Genomic DNA, 25,755 nt, shown 5'->3' on the forward strand with positions numbered 1-25,755 from the left:
ACATGACAGGAGAATCAGTATCACAGTAAAGCGGATTAAACCTAACACACCCCTACACCCATAATCTGCACCCATACACGCAAACGCACATATAAACGCACACAAATATTGTAAGCCAATAATTGTAACCCTGAGTCAGTACTATTCAGAAGCTGACCTCTTGGCAATCCCCCAGCCAGCACGAGCTAAGTGTTCACCGCAGGCTAAACAACATCCCACAGAACAACACACGCAGACATGCACCCACGTGAACACAAAGACACACAGGCATACAAGCAGACGTAGGGCGCAGGCGTAGGTCAGCAGCTCGGGTCACAATACACACCCTGCAGCCAGCCGGTCCACAGCCTCAGTGTCAAATCAGGTTTAACACAGTGACACAATCTCTTGGAAACACACTGCTGCAGCACGCTGAGGGGAAAAAAATGATGCTGACTGAAGGAAAATAACAGCGACATGGAAGAACACACACATTAAGAATTCACATGAATTCATTCACACATATGCGAGGCAAAATAACCTGCGGAAACAACATTTGTTACTCTAATGATGTGGCACACATGGTCTTCCACTTTTTTTTTTCTGTCTCACTGATTTTCATTAATAGACCTACAGTCATAAATAAGCAACACGATCTCACATTGCAATTTGTGAAAAAACGTTATTTTTATTTCATAAATTTCTCAGTATGGCACATGAACAGAGATCGAATGTTCTGAAAAAGATTTGGCACGGAACCTTGAAGCAGAACAAATCCACCGTTCTCCACACACACCATCTCTCTCTCACACACACACACGCACGCGCACACACCCCTGTGACATGTTCCTTCAGTGTTAATATGCACATCTGTGGTTATAACAGGTTAAAACACAGTCTTAAAAACAATCACAAGAACAACCATAGTCAATATTGCAGAAGAAAAGCTGAAGAGAAACAAAGAAGCAGATGGAGGCCATGTTTAATTGAACAGAGGGAAGGAAATATCAGAAGCCTTGGTTTGTTGTGGGTTTGTTTTCCATTTTCCTGAGAGAGGATCGGAGTGGTGCAGGGGGCTAACCTGGAGCACGACTGCACGTGTACTTGTTTATGTATGGGAGGATTAAGGGGTTAATGCAGAATCACAACATCTAGCTGCAGGGGGGGTGGAAAATGGCAGTAGGAGAAGGTGGGTGGGGTGAAACACCAAATATGAGGTAGATAGAGAAGAGCGGAGGAGGAGAACAGAAGGGTTAAGGGGATGAGAAGCATGAGGGGAAGAAAGGGGGATAATGTAAGACGTACTCCTGTGAGCAAGCAAGCATACGAGTGTGTGTGTGTGTGTGTGACTCAGAGGGAGAGAGAGGGGGGAGAGGCTGTGACTGAGGCTTTAGCTACATTTCTTAAGGAGAGGGTGAGAAAAGGCAGAGAAGCAGGAGAAGTCAGCCATGCTCCTCCTCTGCCTCCCTTGGGTCGGGGACAGAAAGGAGTCATTTCCCCTCTGGCGCTGGGTGACATATAAGCACCACAGCGGCCCTTCCTCCTTCATGTCTTTATCTCTGCCGCACACAATTACACAAACACGGATACCGTGCGCACTCGAGTGCACACAAGCACGCACGCAGCCCACTCGGACGTATGCATAAATATGCATACTTATGCCACTCATGCGGCTATTACACAAGCGCACACTGAGCTGGAGCCTTACACTGGTGCACACGCATGCAAACACACTCGCACATGTAGAGTAAAAAAACTGTACAGATATGGAGTGACAGGATGTCTCTCATTGTCAGCTTTCATTCCTCCTGTCATCCTCGTCCCTTTGCAGTCTATCTCTCCTTTCGCTTTCTCTATTTCTGTCTACTCTGTCCTCCCTCGTCACTCTGTTTCCTTTGGGCTCAGAGGGTGGGGAAGCCAGAGGCGACAGAAGCTGTTGCGTGGTAAGCAGGCTCTAGCGAATGTGGCACTGGCATGACGGGATGCACAGAAAACGCCGCAGCTTGAGCACAATTGAGGCCACTGCGGTGCCCGTCGAACATCGCTCGTAGCCGTTCTCGAGCATCAGGGTCAAAAATATAACTTGAAAGGTTGGTGTCACATAGACTGCGAGCAGAAATGAGAGCAGACATGAAATGAGGGTACTAAGGGCCAGACCGGATAAATAAATCAGCACCAATGAGAGAAGCAGCATGCCTCACTGGCTGACATGAGGGGGTGGAGACAAAAAAGGGTAAAGAAAAATCAATATCTCCAGTAAAAGTTTATTTCATATTGATGACTGTTTACAACCGCTTCATCTTTTTCTAAACTTGAGAGGATGAACCAGGTCTGATTCAAAGCTCAGCCGGGGAAGCCTTAACTGGGTCAGTGCTGATTTCTACTCTAGTTTCACCTCTCCGAGACCAGACACCGTCTGACTTGACACTGAGTTGACATCCAGTGAGGGTTTGACCTCATGTCCTCTGGGGGCTCTGTTGCCTCAGTAGACAGATAAGCGGTTAGACAACTCCATTATCAAACCACCAGCCTACATACATATGGCTGTCGCTATCTCCTCCCTGCCCCCCATAAGGTGCTCCAACCAGACCTGAATTTACACTTCAAAGCGTTGAAATGTACTCCGTGGCCCCTGCCCAGCTTCAAACAAACATCACACACACACACACCAGAGTGCGAATATGATGCCGAGCCAAGGCTCCCAGAAACAGTAAATCTGGAAGCTAGACTGCTGTGGATAGCAGGGAATATGCGTTTGGAAACTTAACTGTAAGCATGTCCGCTGAGAGGAGCACAGCTGCTAGGTCAGCACATCCTTTAATAGTTACGAGCTTGTTCAGGCCACAACACAAGTCCCCGAGTCGGCGCTCGTCACAAAACAGGAGGGTAGTTTTCCACAGCGCTCGAGGGCATGAAGTCTCTCCAGAAGTTTCCAAATCCCAACACGAGCCACAACATCCCAGATTGTTCTCAAAACACAAATCTGCATTTGAAAGTGCAATATGGTCGCTGTCAGATGAAAACCTTCCACAGCCCCAAATGTCAGCTTTTCAGGATCTAAGAAAGAACGGGCCTCTTTTGTGGAGTTCTGAAAAGGTTTCACTTCCAAAACGGCCTGTAGCGTCTAAGAACAAATACTAAAATATAATCACTCCACTGATGTTCAAAACTGCAGTTGGAAGGTTTTCACACGACAACACTGATATTCTCCTTTATGAAGCATTCATGAGAAGCTCTGTGTTAAGCAGTGCTCCAGCTTTATGATTCCCATTAATCGGTACTTTACAATTACATGGGCTGTGAGCGTGTCCCATTTTGCTATTCACAGCAACTCTGTGGATTTTTCTCAGTTTTCCTCTGAGCTGCAGCTCAGCGGCCCTCTGACCCACAGCTGAGTGACACAGAGGAGATAGTCATCCGGGATGAAACACCACTCATCACTCTCACGTCACGGCCCACACACTCTGACAGCCCTCTCTGACTCCACACAGCTCAAAGCTCACAAGACGGCCAAAATGGACATCTTGCGCCCGGCGCCATTGTTTCCAAGGCAACAAGGAAATAAGCCATGCGCTAATGTCCCAGTCGCTCTCAAATTACGGACACCTTCACAGGATGTAAAACACACACGTGTGGACTGAAGCATGATGGCAGCAGTTCAGAGGTTTGCATTAACCTTCGCTGCACTCAGCTGCAAATTGTTTAAGAAAGCTGCACCTCAATCAATAAATCACTCCTTCAGTCAGTGTCAAGAGGGCACGCGTGCCCTGGTGTGTGTGTGTGTGTGTGTGTGTGCACGTGGTTCTTAAATGTATAAGTACCCAAGTGCACGGTCAGGTTTGAAAAGTGGCTGCAGAGCAGGGTTTTCACAGTGATGACACAGAAAAAATGTCTTTGCACATCTCATCTCAAGCTCTGGCAGGAAAAAGAGCATCGCAGTGACAAAAAAAGTTCCTCAGTTCTCTCATAATGTGACTGAACACAGTGACCCGGGCATCTGAAAACTGGTGCCATCAAATCGGCCTTAGACCAGTGTGACGGCGATAAAGCCAGCATAGCGAGACAGGGCTGCTGCTGTTGGGATGGTGGAGTGGAACGGTGTGGGGGGGCTGGCTTGGTGACACAGTGGCACACAAAACACTGCTGCACTTATTAGAATCGCAGCACTCATCATGTGAGGAGACAAGCTGCAACATTTGGCTCCCGTGGACCGTCTTGATGACCGTGTGAAAAATAATAGCTATAACGATGCATATAAATTACAACCCGTTTGATGCTTCTGGCCTCTGCAATGTGGAGAAAATTAGCACTGGTGACTGCACATGCATCATTGACACCCTGTGTATCAATAATGCATTGAGTTCGGCTGTCACTTCTCTGCTATTTTTAAAGGGGGGGGGGGGGGGGGGGGGGGGGTGATAAAAAGAAATGAGGCAGCGTGATGCTCACACGGGGCTTGTAGTGCTGAGGTTAACATGTGTGCGGGGCTGCCCTCGGGGACAGGCCCTGTTTTCAAACAGTGCTGGTCGCAACAAGCGGCAGATTGAACCAGTGTCCTCCCATCTGCAACTACGCAAACCTCACCCACCGCAAGCGAGCTGCCCAAAAATCACTTCATGTGCAGCATTACTGTTATGACTAGTCACATCACCGTCAAGGTGATTAACCACAAAACAGCCACTGAAAATGCACATTAAAAATCACTTAAGCTTCGCCAACAGGCGTTTCCCTGAGCCAGGGCGAAACAATAAAAATAAATGGCACAATCCAAAACGCTAACCTTCATTAGCTGGCTAAAAGTGTGAGGTAAACATAAATTGCTGCTCATCTTGACCCTTGACCCCGAACTTGACAGGAAGCTAAAAAGACGATGAGGATTTGGTGAAAGAGGAGGTCGCCTCGATCGAGAGGACGTTTCATCACTCTTAGTATGCAGAGAAAGAGAGACAGAGAAGGGGGGGGGGGGGGGGGGGGGGGGCTGCTTACGCAAAAAATAAATAAAAAAATGTATTTTTACTTTAAGTGTCGGTGAGAGGATCACAAAAGTTGCCTGAAGCAGAGGGAGACAGACAGAGCTGGTTTAAACTGGGGATTTAAAATGGAGGTCTGACCGCCCCTCCTCCCTCTTCCCCTCTTTACACAACCGAGCTAGCAAAAGCCCACCTGAGCACGCACGCACCTGTGCAGGAGCGCACACACCGAGCAGCGCTGCATCAACAATGGTGTAACATCTCTTGCCATAAACAGCGTACCGCTTCAAATGTCCTGATTTCCTTGCCTTACACAACAGTACAACGGGCATTTTATAATCCAGAGCTGCACATGCACTAAACGCACTCAAGCTTGGACTCACACGCGCACATATTCTGGTGATTTTCACCTATTCCCCGAATGGGTGAATGAGCGGGTCCCTTCCTGCACAGTAAACACAGCATTTCCATTAGATTGTTGGGAGTGTGTTCAGTGCTCTGTGACTCAGACACTGCAGCACTGTGACTGTGTGTCTCCAGCTCAACCGCTGCTCTCTCTCTAACACCGAGCCTCAATAACATGGCCTCTGGTTTGTGCCACTTCACAGGAGCTATAGGGGCTACGCAGCGCTTTCCAAAGTGGCGAGCTACCACAGGCGATAGGCAGGGCACGCAGTATTTGAAGAATTAGGAGGGAAATAGCTTTTGTAACAGTCCTTGCTTTCAGCCACAAACCTGGCGCGCGCACACACACACCACACTCTTACCCACCAGCATGCCCACATGATAATTTCACTGTTATTTGCACACACAGAGGCAGATGAATATGTAAATAACTTGTGAGCAGAATATGGATCCCTTGTGCTTGGGAAGGAATATGTTAATGAGAGATGCAGGGTATGAGTGTTAATCACAAGTGCTGGGTGCATAAATGTGTGGTGGCCTATGCAAATTAAACACATAGGGGAGAGTGGCATGTAAATCGTATGATTCACTAAGAGAAAGTCAGCGGTGTGAGAAGTATAGTTGCTGGTGTAAACAAATCAAACACATTAACGAGGAACATTACCGGGGTGAATTACTTGGCATGGAAAAAAAGAAGAGGAGTTCTATACCCTCTGCTCTCGTCTGTTTAGCATTCGAAACCCAAATCAAGACGCTGTGATAAGGGCTGTCGCAGCAGCAACAGTTGCCAGGGAAACCTGATGGCAAGATGCTGAGGGTTGGAGGGTGGAGGGAGTTTTATGTGAGGACATGGGCACAATGCTCAGGTTGATTTGCTACCACTGAAGGAACACTGGCCGGCTCGTCGAGATATGGCACCTCAAAAGGAACGAGACGGACAGGAGAGGGGGAGGGCGACCGGCTGCCTTACGAGGAGCCGATGCTGACGGCGTTTGGCGCATTAGTCTGAGGGTGTAGTCATGGCAACGAGGTGTTGACATAGCGCAATCGCACTCTGAGCACTGTGATGGTGATGACATTCACGAAAAGTACAGAGCGAGTGTGATTGAGCTTGTAAACCGGAGCAGGGCCTTTCCTGTCCCCCTGTGCAGAAAATAAAAGGACCCAGTGCTGACCATTTCACATTCGCTATGTCTCATCTCAAGAAGAGCCAAAGGGACACAAACAGTGATACTACAAATAAAGTTGATTGTAACATAAAGGAGAAAAAAAATATATAGCCACCAAATTTCACAGACTTCCACTGCCATTTTATGTGCCAGTTTTTTTTTTTTAATTTTAAAAGTGACCTCTGCTAACAGAACATCTCTCATAATTATAACCAGTGTAATTAGCTAATTATAATAACAATAACAATATTACAATAAAGATAACACTTGATTTAAAAATAAAACAAAAAAATCAAACTAGATAAAAACCCAAAATGAAAAACACTTATCATAATAGTTTTGTTTCCTTTTTTTTTTTAAAAGAGATCTATAAGGTTCTATATTTTTTTTCATTTAATTGTACTTTTTCTTTAGAAAAAAAGTTCCCCCCATCTCTGTTTCCTGTACTGCACGTCACTTCCTTCCTCTTCACTGAACGAGCATCGCTTACCTTTAGAAATGCTTGGCAATGCCTGTCGTCCATTTAGTAGTTCCCTGCTGCCATGAAATCCACGCACACACGATAACACTGAGATACAGTTGCGAGATAATCCTCTGCAAAGATGCAGTCTTCGTCAAAGGTTCGTGTCCTGTCTTTAACGTGTGACAAACATGAGGGTTCCTGACTGCTTGAGACAGTTGGAGGAGTTGGTGAGAACTGGACTGAGGAAGCCATTTAGAGGGGGCCAAGTTATTTCCTGCTGATGCATGTGGAGTAGTGGCACGCCGTCCCGCTGCTGTTCATTAGCCGAAGTCCAACAGGATCAGTCATAAACAACTTCAGCGTCATATACAAATGAAAAAAAGTACTTTTCAGTTATTTGTAGGCACAAGTAGTAATAATAATAGTCGCATGAATGCTAATAATGATAACATAATCCCTTGGATAAATCTCAAATGATTGGCTGAAATCAAATCTGAAGACGTCTGTAGAGCATGCTAAATCAGCATGTGCAACATTTTGTGTCATTTCATGTGCTAATCATTAAACGTTCATTATGACAAATAAAGCTAAACCTTGTTATCATTATTACCGTTCCGATTATTATTATTAACACTCCCGCTAGGCTGTAGCTGTACCAAACGATGGAGAGCTGTTGTCGTATTTCGTATTTTCGCAGTAGAGCATAAACACGTCCCTTCTCCGGTGACCCTGTTTATGTGAATGCGACAGGAGAGGGGAAAACACGCTCTGTGGCTACAAAAAAGTCAAGACCAAAATAAATTCACTCAAACATTTTGTCTGTTTTGCTTTTTTTTGTTGTTTTTTTTTCCCCCACTCTCCCACGTGTCCTTATGCGGCACAGTCAGTGGCCATTTTGTTCCAAGTTGAGGGAAGTAGTAAGGGGGGGGGGGGGGGGGGGGGGGCAGTGGGGGGGGGGGCACTAAAACAACTGTGTGTGTTTTTCTTTTTAATATATTCTTCAGACGTCGTAGTTTTTAGTCAGAAGCTTGATAAAGATTCTTTATAATTTACTTCTTTGAATGAAAATATATTTACGGTATATATAATATGTACTTTAGTCCTTTTTTTTAATACATCGCTCTTTGTCCTTCATGCCACGGGGTTTCTCTCCTCCCATGATAGCCCACTCTGTTGCTTTCTTCCCTCAAAGAAGACAGTAGCCAGTAAAGTGTGAAAGGGAAAAAAGTGAGAAAGTGAGAGAGAAGTGAAACCACTCGGAAAAAACAATTGCTGTTGTTTTCTCTCCCTGCAAAGTACTAGTCTGTGTTCTGAACAGTATCGCTGCTCTGCTCTGTATTTTAGTGCTTCCTGGAAACCTGGGACAGCACTGCTCACCCAAATCATTGTTTGTTATTCGGAGTCTCTGCCAAACACTAATCTGAAAACATGTTCAGTAGCCAATATTATGTCTCCCTCTAAATATATACACTGAGTGTGTCTGGAAATATACGAGGCTATCTGTAAAAAACATACAGGCTGTTGTTCATAGCTGTCCACTGGGTGAAAAGAGTTGGCTTGATCTTGGACTTTGGCAAAGACTATAGCGGGTTGCGCACATGATTGTGATTTTTGTGGTGATCGTTCCATGTGTTGGTGTCTGACTTAGTGTAAAATTATGTTCAGATGCTATTTGTGGGACTGATCAGATGCAGTACTGTCTCCTTCAGTCTTCCTATCTGCTTCTACCTGCCAAGATTGACAATACAAAGCAGCAACTACGAGAAATTTCATCTTTTTTTTCTGAAACCCGTCCACGAGGACGGTATAGGCTACAGTCAGTTCAAATATTCGCGTACTTTCTATATCACTGTCACTATCCAGCATCCCTTTCCTCTTACCTCATACTTCTACCCTCACTTTCACTCAGATTTGAGTCTCTTGCACATTTTCCTTGGAGCCACTCTTAAAAAGTAGTGGCTCGTTCTGGCCTTTCCCCATCAGGCCTTTCAGAGAATTGTGGAGACCCAGTTGAGGAAGGGGCACTGGGGAGGGCAGAGTGCCACCTGTCGGTGTTCCCCCACCAGTGGAGGTTGGAATCTGGGAACAGGATATGTTCTGTGACTGAGAGCATGGTGAGGGGTTGTTATTGTTGTTGAGGCCCACAGATCCTGTGCCCAGGCCCAGGCCCATCATGTTGTTGTTGAAGTGATGAGTTTTGTAGTAGTGGTTGAGGTGCTCCGATCGAGCCAGGTTGGGCAAGTTGACTATCTCTGGGTGGTGCAGCCTGAGGCTCTGGGTACCTCCAATTCCACTGCTTCCGCTCTGTGTCACGGTGGCTCCGCCTGAGATGCCGCTGCCCCGACCACTGGCCCCAGCGCCGAGCTCATCCTCCACATTGATGATCTCGATGGCACGTGCAGGGCCGTGATGTTTGTGCAGCTGGTGCTGCTTCCTAAGCTTGTAGAACACCACCAGCATCACGGCTGCCATGAAGGTTATGGCTACGAAGCAGCCAATGATGATCTTGGTGGTCTTCATCACATCATCCATTAAGGTAGCGTCTGTGATGGGCTCAGTGAAGGTGGGTCGAGTGGCGCGGGGAGAGGAGGAGGACCAGCTGATAGGCAGAGAGGAGTCTGTGGTAGCAACACCGTCTGGCCACAAATCAGAGGGAGTGGGGCCAGGTGGAACACGGATGAAGGTCTCATTGATGGCAACCAACGCATAATCATTACCTCCAACAGTATCCACAGTTTCCACAGTAACTGTTGTAAAATAGGTGTAATTGACACTAACATCAGCAGCAGTAACGTTGAGGACAGCGGTTGCAGTGGTATTTCCAGCAGCGTTAGTCACCATGCAGGTGTACTGGCCCGTGTCTCGCAGGGTTACATTGGTGAAGTTGAGCGTGCCATCGTGCAGGACCGATATCCGCACGCGGTAGGAGCCGTGGGTCATGAGAGTGCCATTAGGGGTGATCCAGTTGACGGATGTTGTGGATGTGCTCGTTCGACACTTCAGCTCGGCAGCCATACCCTCGGTGACATTGAGGTCTGTAGGTGGCTCCACAATGACGGGCGCATAGCAGGTGAAGTGGCTTTGGTCAAGCTCTCCAATGTATTTGCCTTTTAAGAATGGTGGAGCATGGCAACGAGCGCAGCAGGTGGTGTTGCTCGGCACCGTCTCTTTTAACCACCAACTAAGCCAAAGCACATCGCAGTTGCACACCCAGGGGTTGTGGTTAAGGTGTACCCTCTCTAGCTGGTGAAGGGGTGTGAAGAGATCGTGGGGCAAGGAGTGGAGGGAATTATGGGATAAGTTGAGCTCTTCCAGGTTTTTCAGGTCATCAAAGGCATTGCGCTCAATGACGGAAACCTGTGAGTGCATTAGCCACAGCTTGCGAAGAGAGACCAAGCCTTGGAAGGAGCCGGGACGGATGATCTCCAGCCTATTTCCTGACAGCTCCAGCTCTTCCAAGCGCACAAGAGCTGTTAGTTTGGGAATGTCTTTCAGCCCACACATGCCCAAGTTTAGGTACCGCAGATTGATGAGGCCAACAAAAGCTGCGTCTGAGATGAAATCCAACTTCTTGAGCTCACCCAGGTCCAGGCGACGTAGCGAGGGCACACGGTGGAAGGCATAGCCTGGCAGAGTCTCGATGGGGTTGTTGCGCAGCCACAGCTCCCGCAGCTTGCTGAGGTACTCAAAGGCATGTGATGGCACCAGCGTGAGGCGGTTGTCAAAAAGCTCCAGCGTGTTGAGGTTGGGCAGGCCATTGAATGCTCCAACTTCAATCTGACGTATCTGATTCTTGGACAGCTGGAGGATTTCAAGGTGCCTCAAGTGCTTGAATGTGTCCGACTTGATAACCTGGAAGGACAAGTAATGATAAAGTTACTGCAAAACATGTAGGATTATTAATGGAGCTTACTGAAAGAAAGGTATCTGAACAAAATGAAAAAAAGGAAGCTGTGTTTTACAGCAGCTATTTAAAACAAACTCGATTACACCTTTCATAATAACAAACCAAATACACTTATAAAATGTTAATTTGGCTGTCATGCATTAGTTCTCAATGAGAATGAAGATCAATAACAGCTTCCCTAAATGTTTAATTTGCTTTTTTATTTATTAAAGAATACCAAATGATATAAAACCTTTAGCAGACATGCAGCACTAATACTGACATTGTTTATTGTTTATTGTTTGTTTTTTTCCTTTTAGGGACAATGCACATTAATCAAGATTACTGTAATGTGTCAGTGTTTTCATTTTACAACTATTAAATTAATCTTTTAAAATATTTTAACTTATACAGAGAAGATTTTAAATGATTGTCAAACAATACCAAACAGCCATTTAACCAAAAAATGTCTCATTATATTACACATGACAATGGCAGAAAGGACACAGTGAGACAAAATAGAAAAAAACAAAACCAAAACAAAACACAAGCACGCAGCAACTAAGTGTGATAGCAGCTCTGGTTTCTTCTCTTGTGGTTATTTTAAGGTCTAAGATTACTTGCAGACTGTTATGCTCATTCCCACCTGCACATTTTTATCCTTGGATTTTGTCAGAATGCACTGATAGTTAAAAGTTAAAAGTTCATTTTAGCGCTCTCCCTTTAAGCTAAATCTCTTCCGATTTGCTTGTTCTCAAAAACAGGTGGGCTGGACCTCTGTTCCCATGGTCAGAGGGATGAGTCCGAGATGGCTGTATTACACATCGGAAGTGACTGGTTTATATAGTTGCATTAATACATTTAAAGTTGGATGTCTAGGCTTGTTCCTGCAAATATGATACACAGAGAATCAGGTGAGCAGTGAATAAACCTCTCCCCCTGAGCCTACAGGTAGAATCAGAGAAGGTGGAGGGGTTAAAAGAGCCTGCAGCAATGCAGGGGAGCAATGGCACTGACAAGTCAGAGGGAGAGATGCAGAATTTTTCAGATTAAATAGACAGATAAATTCCCGTGACAGATTGGTGATCTGTCCCCCATTGTAGCTTGAATAGTCTCTGGTCACCCCACGATCCTGAATTGGATAAGCTGAAAAGGATGGATGGATGGATGGCAAAACTGGAACAATGTGTTTGATTTCACAAGAGGAAAGTGAGTGGTTGATGGTAAGTATGTATCCATCAGTGATATCCACTCTCAGTGACATCATGCAGAGCCTAGAGTAGAAAAAAACTGCCTGAGCCTGAACATTGAGAGCAGCTTGAATCCTGATCTTTGGGGTCACGGGAATTACTTATTACTTAGTACTTATTTTGACCTCATTACTTGAAATTTTTCTCTGTATAACATGAGGATCCACCAACAGTATGTGACAGTATATATTTTCCAGACAACAATAAAAAGCGTAATCGGCCCCTTTGCTGGATGTTCCAAAAAAGGAGAAAATCCTATTGCGACGGCTGAGTGGCCAAAGAATATTTTCTTCCCTGAAAGACAAATGTCTTCTTTAATTCTGCATTCTGTTATTCTTATGTGTTAATCTGTTTCCAACATGTAATTAAATTATGTTAATCTGTTCTTAGCAAATAATCTTTGGAATTTGGAGATGGTCTAGTTTTTGTAATGTTACAAATCAGTGCGAAAACAAACACACAAAGCAAAGCAAAACAAAAAGAAAAAACATTGCTAATGAATGACTTACGGGCTAAATGTATGTTTAAGTAAAGAAGCCATACATTTAAATAAAAATATATTTTTCTCCTAATACTGATAACTGCTGACCCTCAGTGATTCCTGCTGCTGTCTGCATTTGAGAATGACTCCCTCTGACTATGGAGATAAACATGATCAAATTAAGGGTTTCCCTGGCCTCCACGTTAGACTTTCTCTTAAAACAATATGCATTTGAGTAATGGAGTTACACTGAGTGCTCTGATTTACAATCAGAGGTTGTAAATAGCAGGGATACAATAAAGCTTAAGTCAACAACTTTGGCTAACACCCACTGAGAATACAAATCTTTAGGACAATTCTGGACTGAAAAGATGGTGGATGTCCCACCCACGTCCTCAAAAACTCAATCAACAGCCAACACCAACGAACATATGAGCCAAATGTGTTCACATACTAGAGGTTCATGATAGGGCAAGCTGTGAGGCTGCACCTGCTGTCTTTGTAAAGGCATCATTGTGAAGCCATAATTCAGTAGACTCACCCAAAGTATGTGACAATGAGTGAATCTGCACAAGAGGTAGTTTATTGAAACTAAAGCAACAAACATCAAATGTACTTCATGCCCAGCGAACCAGCTTTTAAAGCCTGAAATGCCCAGATGAGCTGCATTACCTGACGACCCTCCCATGTCAGACTATTGTCAGTAAAAGGAGGCAGGGACTCCCATGGAGATAGTTGGAGGTACGTCACATTGCATGGAGGCAGTATAAGCTTTTAAAGCTTTATCCTGGGCAAAAATATCAGACTTTTTAAGCTTCAAAAGATCTGATTTAACTAGTGACTCTATATTAGCCAAGAAATTTCTCTCCCTATTCACCAACAATTTAAGGAAGATACTGAGGCGTTCCAAAACCAGCTGAGAGACATAATCTCCCCAGCTTGCCATGGGTTTCCCCCAGGATCTTCTCCCACTAGGAAATGCCCCCAAACTCTCAACTAGGAAGCATCCAGGAGCTTAGACTGCTGCCCGCAGGACCCGGACCTGGTTGAGCTGTAGAAAAGATGGATTGATGGAACGGTGGATGGATGGATTCTGCACATGTAGTTTCACAATTGCTCTGTTTCCCATTCATTTAGAAAATAATTGCCAATTGGACGGCTATGGAATTGCAAGACTTGCTTCTAAAAGGACTGTTTTTGCCATTTAAGTTGGGGTCAAATACACCCAGTGACCAAAATAAAGTTTTAGGAATTTGATCAGTAGCCCACATTATGACTACAGCACAGCTCAACTTGTACTGATGAAAAATGGCAAAAAAAAAATGGTCACTTTTAATTAGTAGTTTCATGCTTCATTCGACAATATATCACATGACAAAAAGCAGTTAAACTCTTGACTTTTCATTAAATCTGAAAGCACTGTGGTAAATTTACTGTAAACCCAACCCTGTCTTAACCCTGACCATATTTCAGCGCTTGCTGCAGACACAAAAGTGCTTTTCACACCGTTGTTACCGTGAGACTCAGGGGGCTTGCTACTGACACATTATAATCCCTTGCTAATAAGCTGATTATCAGTGTTGGACTACAGTATTCGCATAAAGTGTCACGACAAACCACAAAGGAACTATGAAATTAAATTAATACATTTTTACTAAATTTGGTGTGACAAACAAAAAGAGATGATTTTGTCTGCAGGAAGACATGAATCTGAACTCTATGGGTGCCACGGGCCCTGGACAGAGCACAGTAGCATTGGTGTGGTCCAACTGGAGCTCATTTGGCGTGAAGTCAAAGACACACAGTTTAGTGAGCGCGACTAAAAGCCCCTTAAATCTCTGACTGTTTGAGATATGTGCAGCCAAAGCCCTCAGTGAGGCACACAGAGGCTCCTGGAGTCAGGCCATTGCTTCTTCTGTATGTAGAGCAGGAGCGGGGGGAGAGGAAGAGGGGAGTTGATAGGCAAAAGGAGGGAGGGGGCGAAAAGGGAGGGGTGAGGATGTTAAGAGGGGGTGGGAGCTGTCAAGGCTTTACTCTGAGGGTACTCAGTGAAGGAAAAAATAAGCCAGAGAATCTAGGATGCCTTCAGGTGTTAAAACATTTTTAGATTTTTAATCATTTCAAGTGGGGCTGCAGGATACAACAAGCCGAATCCAAATTTTGTAGGCTAAAAACAAAACGCAACAAATACTCTTCTTATTTCCTTATTTTTTTCTCCCCTTTCATGTTAACAGCATCTCTTAAAGCCTCACGTACCAAATCAAGTGGCGTGATGTCCCATTTCTGCTCCGTTAACGTCACATAAAGTTTAATAAGATGTTTTCTCCGAGGAATAGAGAATATCAGGCTGCTCGGTCCAATGTACAGAGCAATTTGACATTATAAGAGATGCACTGGACAATTTTAACAACGTTTAGGATACTCGTTGCTTTTCATTAGAGGAGATAAAATGTTGTGGAAATGAATTTAAAACCACAAAAGAACAAGGCACTGTCAGGAACATGAGGATGGATCCAGCTACATCAAATGCTGCAGCAAAGACTAAAATCAACCCACTCGGTTTATAAATTTAGAGATTCATGTGCTTTGTATCGATGGTCTGTGGTTAAATGATCTTCCCCTGCAGCTGTAAAGCCACAAATGCTGTCTAGGGACTCGAGATAAATTGGTAATGCATACAAAAGGCAGCTCAGTGTCATGGAAATCTGCCTTGCTTTCAATTCATAAAATATTCCCTCAGTTCACTAGAGGCTTAAGTGTATTTTTCTACCATTATAGCCGCTTACTTTCTTGTCTTTTCTTAGAAATAAAGTTTCCAAGAGAGAACCTGTATCAACAAGTTAATCCTAACATCCACAACTGCAAACGCAAATGTTCGCTCTGATAGCGGGCAAAAAATGCAAACACAAGTGTTAAAGACACGTAAGTGTGCTGGTGTCTGTGTATGTGTTGATTTTTAGATGTGTGCATTATGATGTGAAAATCCTCAATCTGCTATACAAGATGCGACTGTGCTATATCACTGACTATGCAAATATCTCCTTTCATAATAAAAGAAATAAATGAGTTTGTAGAGAAGTGTCAATAGGTTATTTGCTGAAAAGAAATGCTGAAAATGTGGCGTATTTCAAATGCCAGAATGAGTGTTTTCTCTGTGCATTGATTGTAAAAAAGAGAATGAACCATGACCTCCAATCAATTAGTGTTATAGGAAAAATGACTGGCAGTCAGCACCTTCAGAAATTACATCATGCATCATGATGCAGCTTATGATGCTTACAGAAATAAACTGCATGTATTGTATGCTTTTCTTTTTAGCAGTTTATGTGTGAATATTTGTGTCATATTCCAGAGTTTCCCACACACAGACTTTACTTTTTTTTATTAATCTCAGAGAACAACATCATCTGCAGTATATTATTATTAGTATATGTTATTGGACATCCCTTCACTCTTGTTTGGAAAATCCAGTCATTGTTAGCCAGCTAGCTCCAGCCCTCCCCCTTTTGTGTTTCCCCATTAGCTTAATGGCTAGGTGACTGGATCACTATTGTGAAGATCTACTATATAGTTTAGCTGCGTGAATCCTTCCTCTCTCACTCTGGTAGACTCCAATGGCTCGTTCTTGGACTGCAGATTGCCGTGGTAGTCCTTGTTCTTGAGCTGAACTGTATTCAATCTACAACCTGTAACAGATAGTGAACCGCTTCCTCTGCTGCCACCCAAAGGTAACCGAAGCAGAACAATCAGTATCAGTTGGGGGATGTGAGAGTCCTTTGAGAAGCAGCTGATTACTAATACATGATACCTTTTGGTAACTGAGATTCATAACAACAACAAAAGAAAGACTTTTTTTATTGTTGCCATTTTTTATAGCACTATAACTACTATAGGTAGCATATTAGTTCCTTGTTGTAGTGGTTAACACATTCCCCTTTACATCTGAAGGATACTGGGTTCCAGACTGGCCGGAGACAGAAACCCAGCCTCAGGGAATTAAAAGCTGGTGCTCTTTTTATGCCAATCCCAACCATTTCTCGATTCCCTGGCACAGCCCTCCCAAGACAAGTAAAATTTGGAAAATCTGGAGTAAAATCCAGAAAATCCAGAAAAAATCCAGATCAAAAATTTGAATCTATCTGCTGTGTCTCCCATGAGCAGGTACTTTTCTAGGTACTGCAATTCTTTTGAGAAGTGAAAGGGGAGGCATGTAGCTACAAGTGTTCTAGTCTACCTATATACTGTATGCTAAAGAAGGAGGCCCATTAAAAAACCATGTGAAACACAGAAGAATTCCCATAGCACCTCAAAATCCCTATGTGGGAGAGGGCGACCAGTGTAGCTGTTGCAATTGCTCTGTCATAACTCATTGATAAGAAAGTGATGATTTATCCTGATTTATCCTTATCTATCCTGCTTTGCAGTCCAAGGAGGAAATCTTCCAATTTTGCAAGAAATTTGGAACTAGTACAAACAAGCCACTGGTACAAACTACTAAATATCCAGTATTGTTAAATCCTACTGTTCATCCGTCATAACATACTTAGCAATTAAAATATTTGCAAAGGAACAACTTATAAACTGTTGTTTAGCTCACACGCCTGCTTTTGAGTGCACATGTACAGGGCTGTGGAAACGTGTTTGCCCCTTTTCTTATTTCTTATTTTCCTTCCATATTTGCTACTGTTTCAGGTCACCAAACAAATTTTATTATTGGACAAAAGCAATATAGAAAATGCAGGTTTTTAATTATTATTTCATTTATTTCATTTGACTAGAAAAGCTACCCAACCCTAGCTGGCTCAGGTTAACACATTTTTCTGGAGTTCAGTTTCCTTAGACACATCCAGGCCTGATTACTTCCACACCTGCTCTTAAACACTTAAAAAGGACTTGTCCGACAAAATGAAGCAGGCTAAAAGAAAAAGCAACGATCTAAAGAAACTCAGGGACAGGTGAGAAACAAAGCCATTGACATCTATCAGCCTGGAAAGGGTTGCAAACTATTTCTTAGGCCTTGGTACTCCAGTGAACCAGAGTGAGAGCCATTATCCACAACTGGAGAAAACCTGGAACAGTGGGGAACCCTCTCAGGAGTGAGTGACCTACTAAAATTACTTCAGGAGACAGAAGAACTCAGAGCAACATCTAAAGAAATGCAGGCCTTACTAGTTGGTTATTTAAGGTTAAGGTTATTTATTAAACAAGAAGAAAGAGGCTGGGCAAAAATGACATCAATAGGAGACTATCCGATTGTTCAGTCTGACGTCACTAGCTGTGTCTGGGTCTAAACTCCGCTGCAGGTCCATATATCAAACGATCACTATGGCATTACTGAGAGTTGAAAAACTGTCTAAAGTCTTTCATCTTTAATAAAATGATCAGCGTTCTGCTCTACCAGGTGTAACAATTGAGTTTAACATTCCAGGCATCCATGAAAACGGAATTTATGACATTTAACGGAGTTAGAAGTTAGCAGGGAGTTAGCTCGCTAGCTTCTATCTAAATACAATATAGCATGTCCTGACTGCGGAGTTTTGGAAACAAATTCAAACGTACAACTCTGTTATCACTTCCAACATAAATGAAGACAGAAAACTAAACAGCAGTGACGTTTGTAGGGTTACTGAAGTTTGGCTAGCTGGTATATAATGATGTGCTACGTGACCGCTAGCGACACAGCTATGTTAGCATAATATAAACAAGCTAACTTTTTTTCCACTCGATAAAAGTTAACGTGAGTGTTCTCGGTGGTCAGGAACAAATGTAATCGCATGGCAGGATGCTGTAAAAGGACCAAACTTCAGCCAGGAGAACAACTGAGATAATTCATCCACAATACGAGGTTAGTCATTCATATACTGCTGCATGGGCTGGGCTGTAGTTACATCCTAAGGTTTTAAAAACTGAGCTTAAATAAATGATTAGTGGTAATAAAAGCCGAGGGAGGTCAACAGGGATCACTGACTGTTTTAGGAGCTTTTTGAGATCAAATAGAAGAAAATACATAACATTAAACATGTTAACAACACAAAAGCCATATTAAACGCAGACTACTTTAGACCCGGAAGTAGGATTCGTCGCGTCATCACTGAACAACCGGATAGGAGAGTTCCAAGCTGAAAACCACTGCTGACCAAACAGAACACAAAGGCTCATCTTCATTCTGCAGACAAATGAGACAAAAGTTAAACTTTTTGGAAGGTTTGAGTCCTGTTTCATCTGGGATTAAACTAACACAGCATCACATGAAAAGAGCGTCATAGCAACATTCAAACACGGTGATGGTAATGTGATGGTCTGAGGCTGCTTAGCTGCTTCAGGACCTGAAAAACATGTTGCAATTGATGGAACCATGAATTCTAGCCTCTACCAAAAATCCACTTGTGTTATGTAGGACAATAAAACGCACCGAAACACACCGACAAGCATCTCTGAATAGCTCAAAATAAAAATGTAGTTTTTGGAGTGGATTAGTCAGAGTCTGGACTTAAATCTGACTGAGATACTTTGGCTTGACCTTAAACAGGCCTTTCATGCTCTACAACTCTCCAATGTAGCAGAAATGAAACAATTCTGCAAAGAAGAGCGAGTCAAAATTCTTCTACAATGATGAAAGAAACACTTGACTGCAGTTCTTGCTGCCAAAAGGACACAACCAGTTATTAATTTTAGGGAGCAATTGCTTTTTCATATAAGCCCAGTTGGGGTTGAATAGTTTTTTCTCTTAGTAAATGAAATCATAATTTTAAAAATGCGTCTTGTATTTACTCTTTGTCTAATTTCAAAATTGGTTTAATGATCTGAAAAATGTAAGTGTGACAAATATAAAGGAAAAAAAACTTCACAACACTAACATCATCATCTCAGTGAATAAAAACATTAGTCATGCTTAGCTCTGCAATGCAGACTGAAATGATTTGACCTCCGTCCACCATTATTTACCTGTATTGAGTTCTCCTGCAGGTTGAGGTATCGCGTGTTGACTGATATGCTTTCTGGCACCTCCTCCAGGTTTTGCCTGGTGCAGATGACTCGGCTGGCCTGGTTGGAGCAGGTGCAGAGGGAGGGGCAGGTGGAGGCGGCTCCCACTAACTCCGGCCCAGGGAGGAGGAGCCGCAGCAGCAGCTGGGCCAATAGAAAGAGGAAGGGGGAGGGGCCGGGAAGGCAGGTCAGCGTGGCGATGCGCATGGCAACTGGGACATGACCCTGCTCTTTAATCCGAAGGTACAGGTGAGGTGACTCCACACTGGTGGATCTGTTAGAAAAGGTTTGCTTTCCCTTTGGTCCTCCAGTGGCAATTTGTTCTTTCTAATTCCGCATGCTCTGAGATGTTTCGTGTCCTCTGTCGAGCTCTGTGTTTTTCCCTCTTGTTGTTTGAACATAGAAATATGCAGATAAACAGATGTTATTCCCTTTTTTTCTGGTGCTGTCGGGGGATTCGAGTGAGGCTTTTTGTGAAGTGAGAAGAACCCAGGAGTTACTGTGAAGAACAAAAGAGAGAGAGACAAAGAGAAGAAGAGAGAGAGCAGATATTAAAGACAGTAGACAGACTACACTTTGTGTTTTTACCAATAGACAACGAACAGAACAAATAATGGGTAGGCAGCTACGATATAGCTTATCATGGGAGGGATTGTCAAAAAATCTTTCAGAAGCATTAGAACTTCTGTGTCACTGCTCATATCAAATCCCACATAATCCCTGAGCAGACATTTTGTCAGAAATCAAATCCTTACACACAGGGCAGATGGAAGCTGATTCTGTAATTAATGTTACGAGGTGGAGGTGTGGAGATACGGAAACAAACAATGTGAAGTGGGACAATCAGGTATTTTGGTTTTTAAAGGATTGCATTTTGTAAATCAATAAATCAGAAAGAAATTAGTTCTTGAAACATTGGCATAACCGCTGTAAACAGATAAGCAGTGTCACACAAAATCGTACTGAAACAGCATGGAAACGGTGCAGTTTTGCTTTTGAGGTTTTCCTGTGCAGATTTCAACTGCTCAAAAGTTTAGTTAGAAGAACACTCAGAGAAGAAGTGATCTTTGTACACTTGTTTCATGTTTAAAAGAATAAGATCTGTCGCCAAATAAACACGACAACTGTTGAATGCTGTGTTTGGGTGACAAATGTCACTTGCCTGAAATGTAATTCAGGAAAATGAGTTTTGTTGATTTGATGCAATACAGCGCTGAAAATATTAAAGCCTTGAAAGACAATGACATGGATCATTTTGTGCAACTTAAAGTTACACTTGTGAAGAAATGCATATGAATTCTGCACACGTGTTGTCAGCTCGACATGGGTCAGAACTCTTCACTGTGTAAAACTAAGCTCACCTGTATTTACACATCTGAAAAGGAGTAGTTGAACCAAAATCATTTTTATTTAAGGAAAAAGAAAGAAAACCTCAAAGACGTGGCAATGGTGGTGAAGAAGAACTCCCTTTTAACAGGATGAAATCTCTAGCAGTATGTGGGTCAGAGAAGGACACCCATATGTACTGACTAGTTTGGGTTGAGTGGAAAAAGACCCTCAAACAATTTACAGGACAAAACATAAACTACATGATAGTATATTTAGAAGTATATTATGGCTTTTACATTGCTTCAGAAATGGTAGTTTCAGTGGGTAGGAAAATTGTCAGTTTGGTAGGTCGAAGATAAACACAGCGGCATTAACAAATGGTTTGTAAAGTCACGTTCAGACGCCTCAATTTCTTTCTTTTTTTAGTTAAAACAGGTGCATGTTTTCTAAAATGGTCATCTCCATCCATCTTTTATATACAGTCTTTGGTTTGTAGACTTTTTTGACTGTTCAGGGGATTACCTGAATTATTAAAAGTAAGTTATTTAAAATCCATCTAAATTAAACCCAATTAAACCTGCAGTTATATCAATACTTCCAACATAAGGAACAAATTAGTAAACAAAATAGTTTCCATATCAGAAAGGAATTACATATGCAAGAATGTATGCATGGTTAGTCAGATTGAAGAATTTCCACTTAAAATCTCAAAGCTGTGATATTAACTACAATAATCTAATTATTAAAACGCTGTGGAACATACACAATACACCATTCTCTGCATCAACTGCAATATTTCTGCTGTCTACAGAGTGAATAACAATGTTGGGTTTTACAGGAAATGTGTGATTTGTAGGAGCAAAAGAGACAAAAAGCACAACATTTTGCAAAGGTAGACGTCAGAAAGAATGAAAAACAAGATCTAGGGAGCGGTGGGGTTTCTGGGACATTTGGTCTTAATTCTGAGAAGCATTAATAACACCACTAGTGTGAGATAGAGCCTTCCAGTCATCTCTGCTGTGGTCTCATTTGTTAGCACTAATTATTCCAAGGTATAACAAATAATACGACAATGATATATTGATGTTTGAACATGAACACTTACCACCTTTAATTAAAGTTATCCAGACCTTGAAAACAAACTGAAATCAGTAAGCGCTTTTTTTTGTTTTGTTGCAGTAGCACAGACACAGAGGTGGGACTAAAATGCGGCCGTTCAAGTCCGAGATGCAGAGCGCCTCTGTATCCCTCCCTGCAAGCTGTTTAGAACCTGAATAACCTTAAATAAGGGCATCCAGCAATCTTAGATATTAATGATGATAGTTGTAATGATGGGACTTTGACACGCAAACTCATTTGACACGCTGAGCATCCTCACTTGGCACAGTAAGAAAGGAGATGTTGGGGGGAGCAGAGAATGAGAAGGAGAGGAGGATTATTAATCTGATAGATGACTGTATGGCTGCAGGCAGAGAAGGGAATTATCAACACTACAGTAATAGATGAATACTGAACAGCTGCAGAGAGAGGGCCGGAGAAAGAGAGACAGAAAGGAAGAAAGAGATCGAGACGGAGACAGATGGAGGGAAGGGTGAGTGAAAGGGATGATGAGGGATAAAGACCCAGAGAGAGGTATAAATAGTGGGAAGAGCAGAAAAGAGATGAGTTGTTAAAAAAAAGAGAAGATAAAAAAGTGGAAGAGGGAAAATAGGGAGGAAGAAAAGAAGAGACATTAATATTAATCATCTCTCACTCACCAAGAGAGGGAGAAAGAGAGAGAGAGAGGAGAGAAGGGAGGAAGGCTCAATAGAGAGATGAATATAAAGCAGACAGAGATGGAGGGAGGGGAATGACAACACAGAGACGCATATAAAACAGAGTGAAGGAGAGATGGAGGCAAAAGACAATACAGAGGGATGAATTTGAAACAGGTGGAGATGTAGAGGAAGAGATGGAGGGACAGAGCGGGAGGTTTCTCCTGAGTGCCAGGGGAGTGGGAGGAGAGGCAGGCTTGGACTGGCTGGGCCAAGATTGATCAATAATGCGTGTGCTCAAGTTCAATGACATTAAAACACACACAAGGACACGATGACAAATCATATCAGCAGCAGTGGCGGCGGTGTCTCTGGTCAGAAAGAACAGGGCACCAGCGGTGGCAGCGAAAGCAACAGTCCCACTCGTCTGCAGCTGCTCGTCATCAGCCGATGGATGAAGAGGAACTCGCAGTGCTATTTCTGGACCAGCTCTCACCTTTCTACGTATTTTAATTTCCAGCTACCTTTTTTTCCCCTCTCCTTTTGGCGAGATTTAAGTGCCAGAGCTATTTCAGGTAGACGGCATCAGAGCAGGGTGGAAAGGTGCAAAAGGGGGGGGAGAAAGAAAGAGCGCAAGGGGGAGAGCCGGGGGTGACTGGGGCTGAGGTTAAGATGCTAGCTCAGATGTTGGGTCCATCGAGGAGAATGAGGCTGCTTGAAGCTGACAGCTGGTTAGAGGCTGGTTGATTGTATTCTGCCTCACCGCTGTCACTTTCCACATGTTACAATAGTCTCTAACTGTAACCCTCCCTCCTTATCTTCACTCTCCTCTTCCTCTCTCTATCTCCCCTGATATCTTCTTCCTCCTATCTCCCATCTCATTCTCTAAAAGTGGGAACACTCTCTTCCTCTTTGCAAACTCTTTCACATTCATCCCCCCTCCCTTCCCAGCTGCCTCACACCTCCCCTCCACCCTCTCCTTCTCCTCCTCTACCCTACTACTACATATTTCCTGGACCTCCACCCCTCTCCCCCCTCTTCCCCCCCCGTGTGGCACACTGTAGTGTCCAGTGGCGGGGGTAAACGCTGCACTGACCCCACAGTTTGATGAAAGATTAACCTGCTACAATGATGCATATTAACCCTTAACCCCCACTCTTTCTCTTTCCAAACACAAACACACTGCAGCTTCCTCCCCCCACTCCCCCACTCCTTTTGCTCTCTCATTCCTCTCGCTGCATTCAAATCTTAGCCAACAGAGTTACCATGGTTACCTATTCACCACAGTCTCCCACTCCGTCCAGCTGTATCCCACCGATTCCACATCCACCCCGCTCCACCTCCCCGTCTTCCCTCATTAGCACCCTATACACACGTATACAAATGGCATGGACCAAGCGTGAGCGCAAATGACATCAACGCTGCACAAACCACGAGGTAGGGTAACGGCAGGCCGCGGTTACCGTTTGTAGCAGCGATGTCGATACAGTTTCCTTCGTCCAGCGAGTCGCCACAAATGTCAAGCAACCACAAATCACAAGAACAAAGGTCAGGGCCGTTTTTCCCTGAGAGCGATGACGTAGTGGCACATTAACAGGTGCATAAATCGCATTCATACGCAAAGAAAACAACTTTTTGGAATTTTTAAGGCACATACAGCCTGTTTTCCCAAGCAGCTTCTCACATGCACACATTACTGTAGTTACACAGATCTTTTTTTTTCTTCTTATAAGATTTTTTAAATGTTCTTAGAATAATACTAAATAAAGCTACTACAATTAACATGTTTTAAATCATTGCTGATCACATGACAACTTGAATCTATTTGTTCATAATGAAGAACCTGCAGAAATCTATCATGCAGCTCCCCACTCCCCCTGAGCTCAGAGACATTTTAGATTTACTTTATTTAGGTTTGCTGTCACTCCTCTGATAGCTTGTTATTTGTCCACAAAGGGCAGCTTACATTAAAAAATACTTTAACATGCCCACTGTAAATCATCTGCTCAGCACAGTCAGTTAATGCAGTTTTAAGATTTGAACCCTAGTTTTAGGGACTTTAACCATCCATCCATTTCCTTAACTGCTTATCCAGCTGAGGTCACAGTCAGCTGGAGCCTATCCTAACTGACATCGGGCACACCCTGGACATTATGCGTGTCCATCACAGGGCTAACGCAGACAGACAGACGATCATTCACGCTCACATTTATATCTTCGGACCAAGTCTGAATCACCAATTAATCTAACATGCATGTCTTTGGACTGTGGGAGGAAGCTGGAGAATCCAGAGGAAACCCACGCGGGCAAAGGGAGAAAGAAATCTAGCAAAACTGCCAAATAATTCTGGTGGACGTTTAAAAAAATGATCATAAGTTATAGCTCTGTGTTTTCAGTATGGTTTTTATTTTTATTTAGTTTTTCACTCCTTTAAATTCCAGTTCAGCTTCCAGAATGGTTTTGCTCATTTCAGTCTAGTTTTTATTATTTAAAAAATGCCAAGTTTTAGTTTCTGTTTCAGTTTTTTATCTTTTCAGTTATTATGAAGGGAGTATTTGACAGAAGCTAACAGTTTAATTTTCAATTTTCACATAATATTGAAATGGATGGAAGTGGATCACTGGAACGTCAGGTAAAATAATTTCACTTTTTTGGGTCATAATACATCACAGGTATTCCTTCAGTATTCTCTTTAAATTCCCCCCGAGCTACAAAGAGCTGATATATTTGATTTTATTGGTATATTCTGTTCGCACAAAACTTTGATTTTATCAAATAAACCCTGACACCATTCTACACTTAAAGGATTTCCCACATTTCATTTCTCAGTAATTTAAAGTAAAGTTGTGTGCATCTGCACACTCTATGCTTGCCCACTATGAATTTTTAATGCCCGACTTGCTAGAGGCTCTGTAGAGTTGAAAAGGTCAAAAGACCCCCATCTTGATGCTTTTGATCCTCGCTGCAATCATGTATCCTGTGAACCTTATTTCATAAAGACTTGTGACAGCTTCTAAATTTTGGGTAATTGAGTTTGAATAATTTTACTCTCCACTTCATCTCCGTCTGGTTCTTTCCCCCATCA

At 43.1% G+C, this 25,755-nt stretch overlaps 1 protein-coding gene across 6 annotated transcripts in view; it reads right to left on the reverse strand.

Annotated features, from left to right (window-relative positions):
• The window catches only part of lrrc4ba (leucine rich repeat containing 4Ba), a 62,189-nt gene that overhangs the window by 7,889 nt on the left and 28,545 nt on the right, over nt 1–25,755 (reverse strand). For 4 of the 6 annotated variants that reach the window (XM_026164145.1, XM_026164141.1, XM_026164142.1 and 1 more), the window contains exons 2-3: nt 19,549–20,086; nt 6,897–10,838 (exon numbers count right to left, since the gene is read on the reverse strand). In XM_026164145.1, coding sequence (XP_026019930.1) covers nt 8,892–10,838; nt 19,549–19,794 — 2,193 coding nt within the window. In that variant the 5' untranslated portion in view covers nt 19,795–20,086 and the 3' untranslated portion in view covers nt 6,897–8,891. Of the gene's footprint in view, nt 1–6,896; nt 10,839–19,548; nt 20,087–25,755 lie in introns of those variants that run through there. The other 2 variants (XM_026164146.1, XM_026164147.1) reach the window with 2 other exon arrangements.

Source organism: Astatotilapia calliptera, chromosome 4 (genome assembly GCF_900246225.1).
Source record: "Astatotilapia calliptera chromosome 4, fAstCal1.2, whole genome shotgun sequence".
Lineage (NCBI taxonomy): Eukaryota > Metazoa > Chordata > Actinopteri > Cichliformes > Cichlidae > Astatotilapia > Astatotilapia calliptera.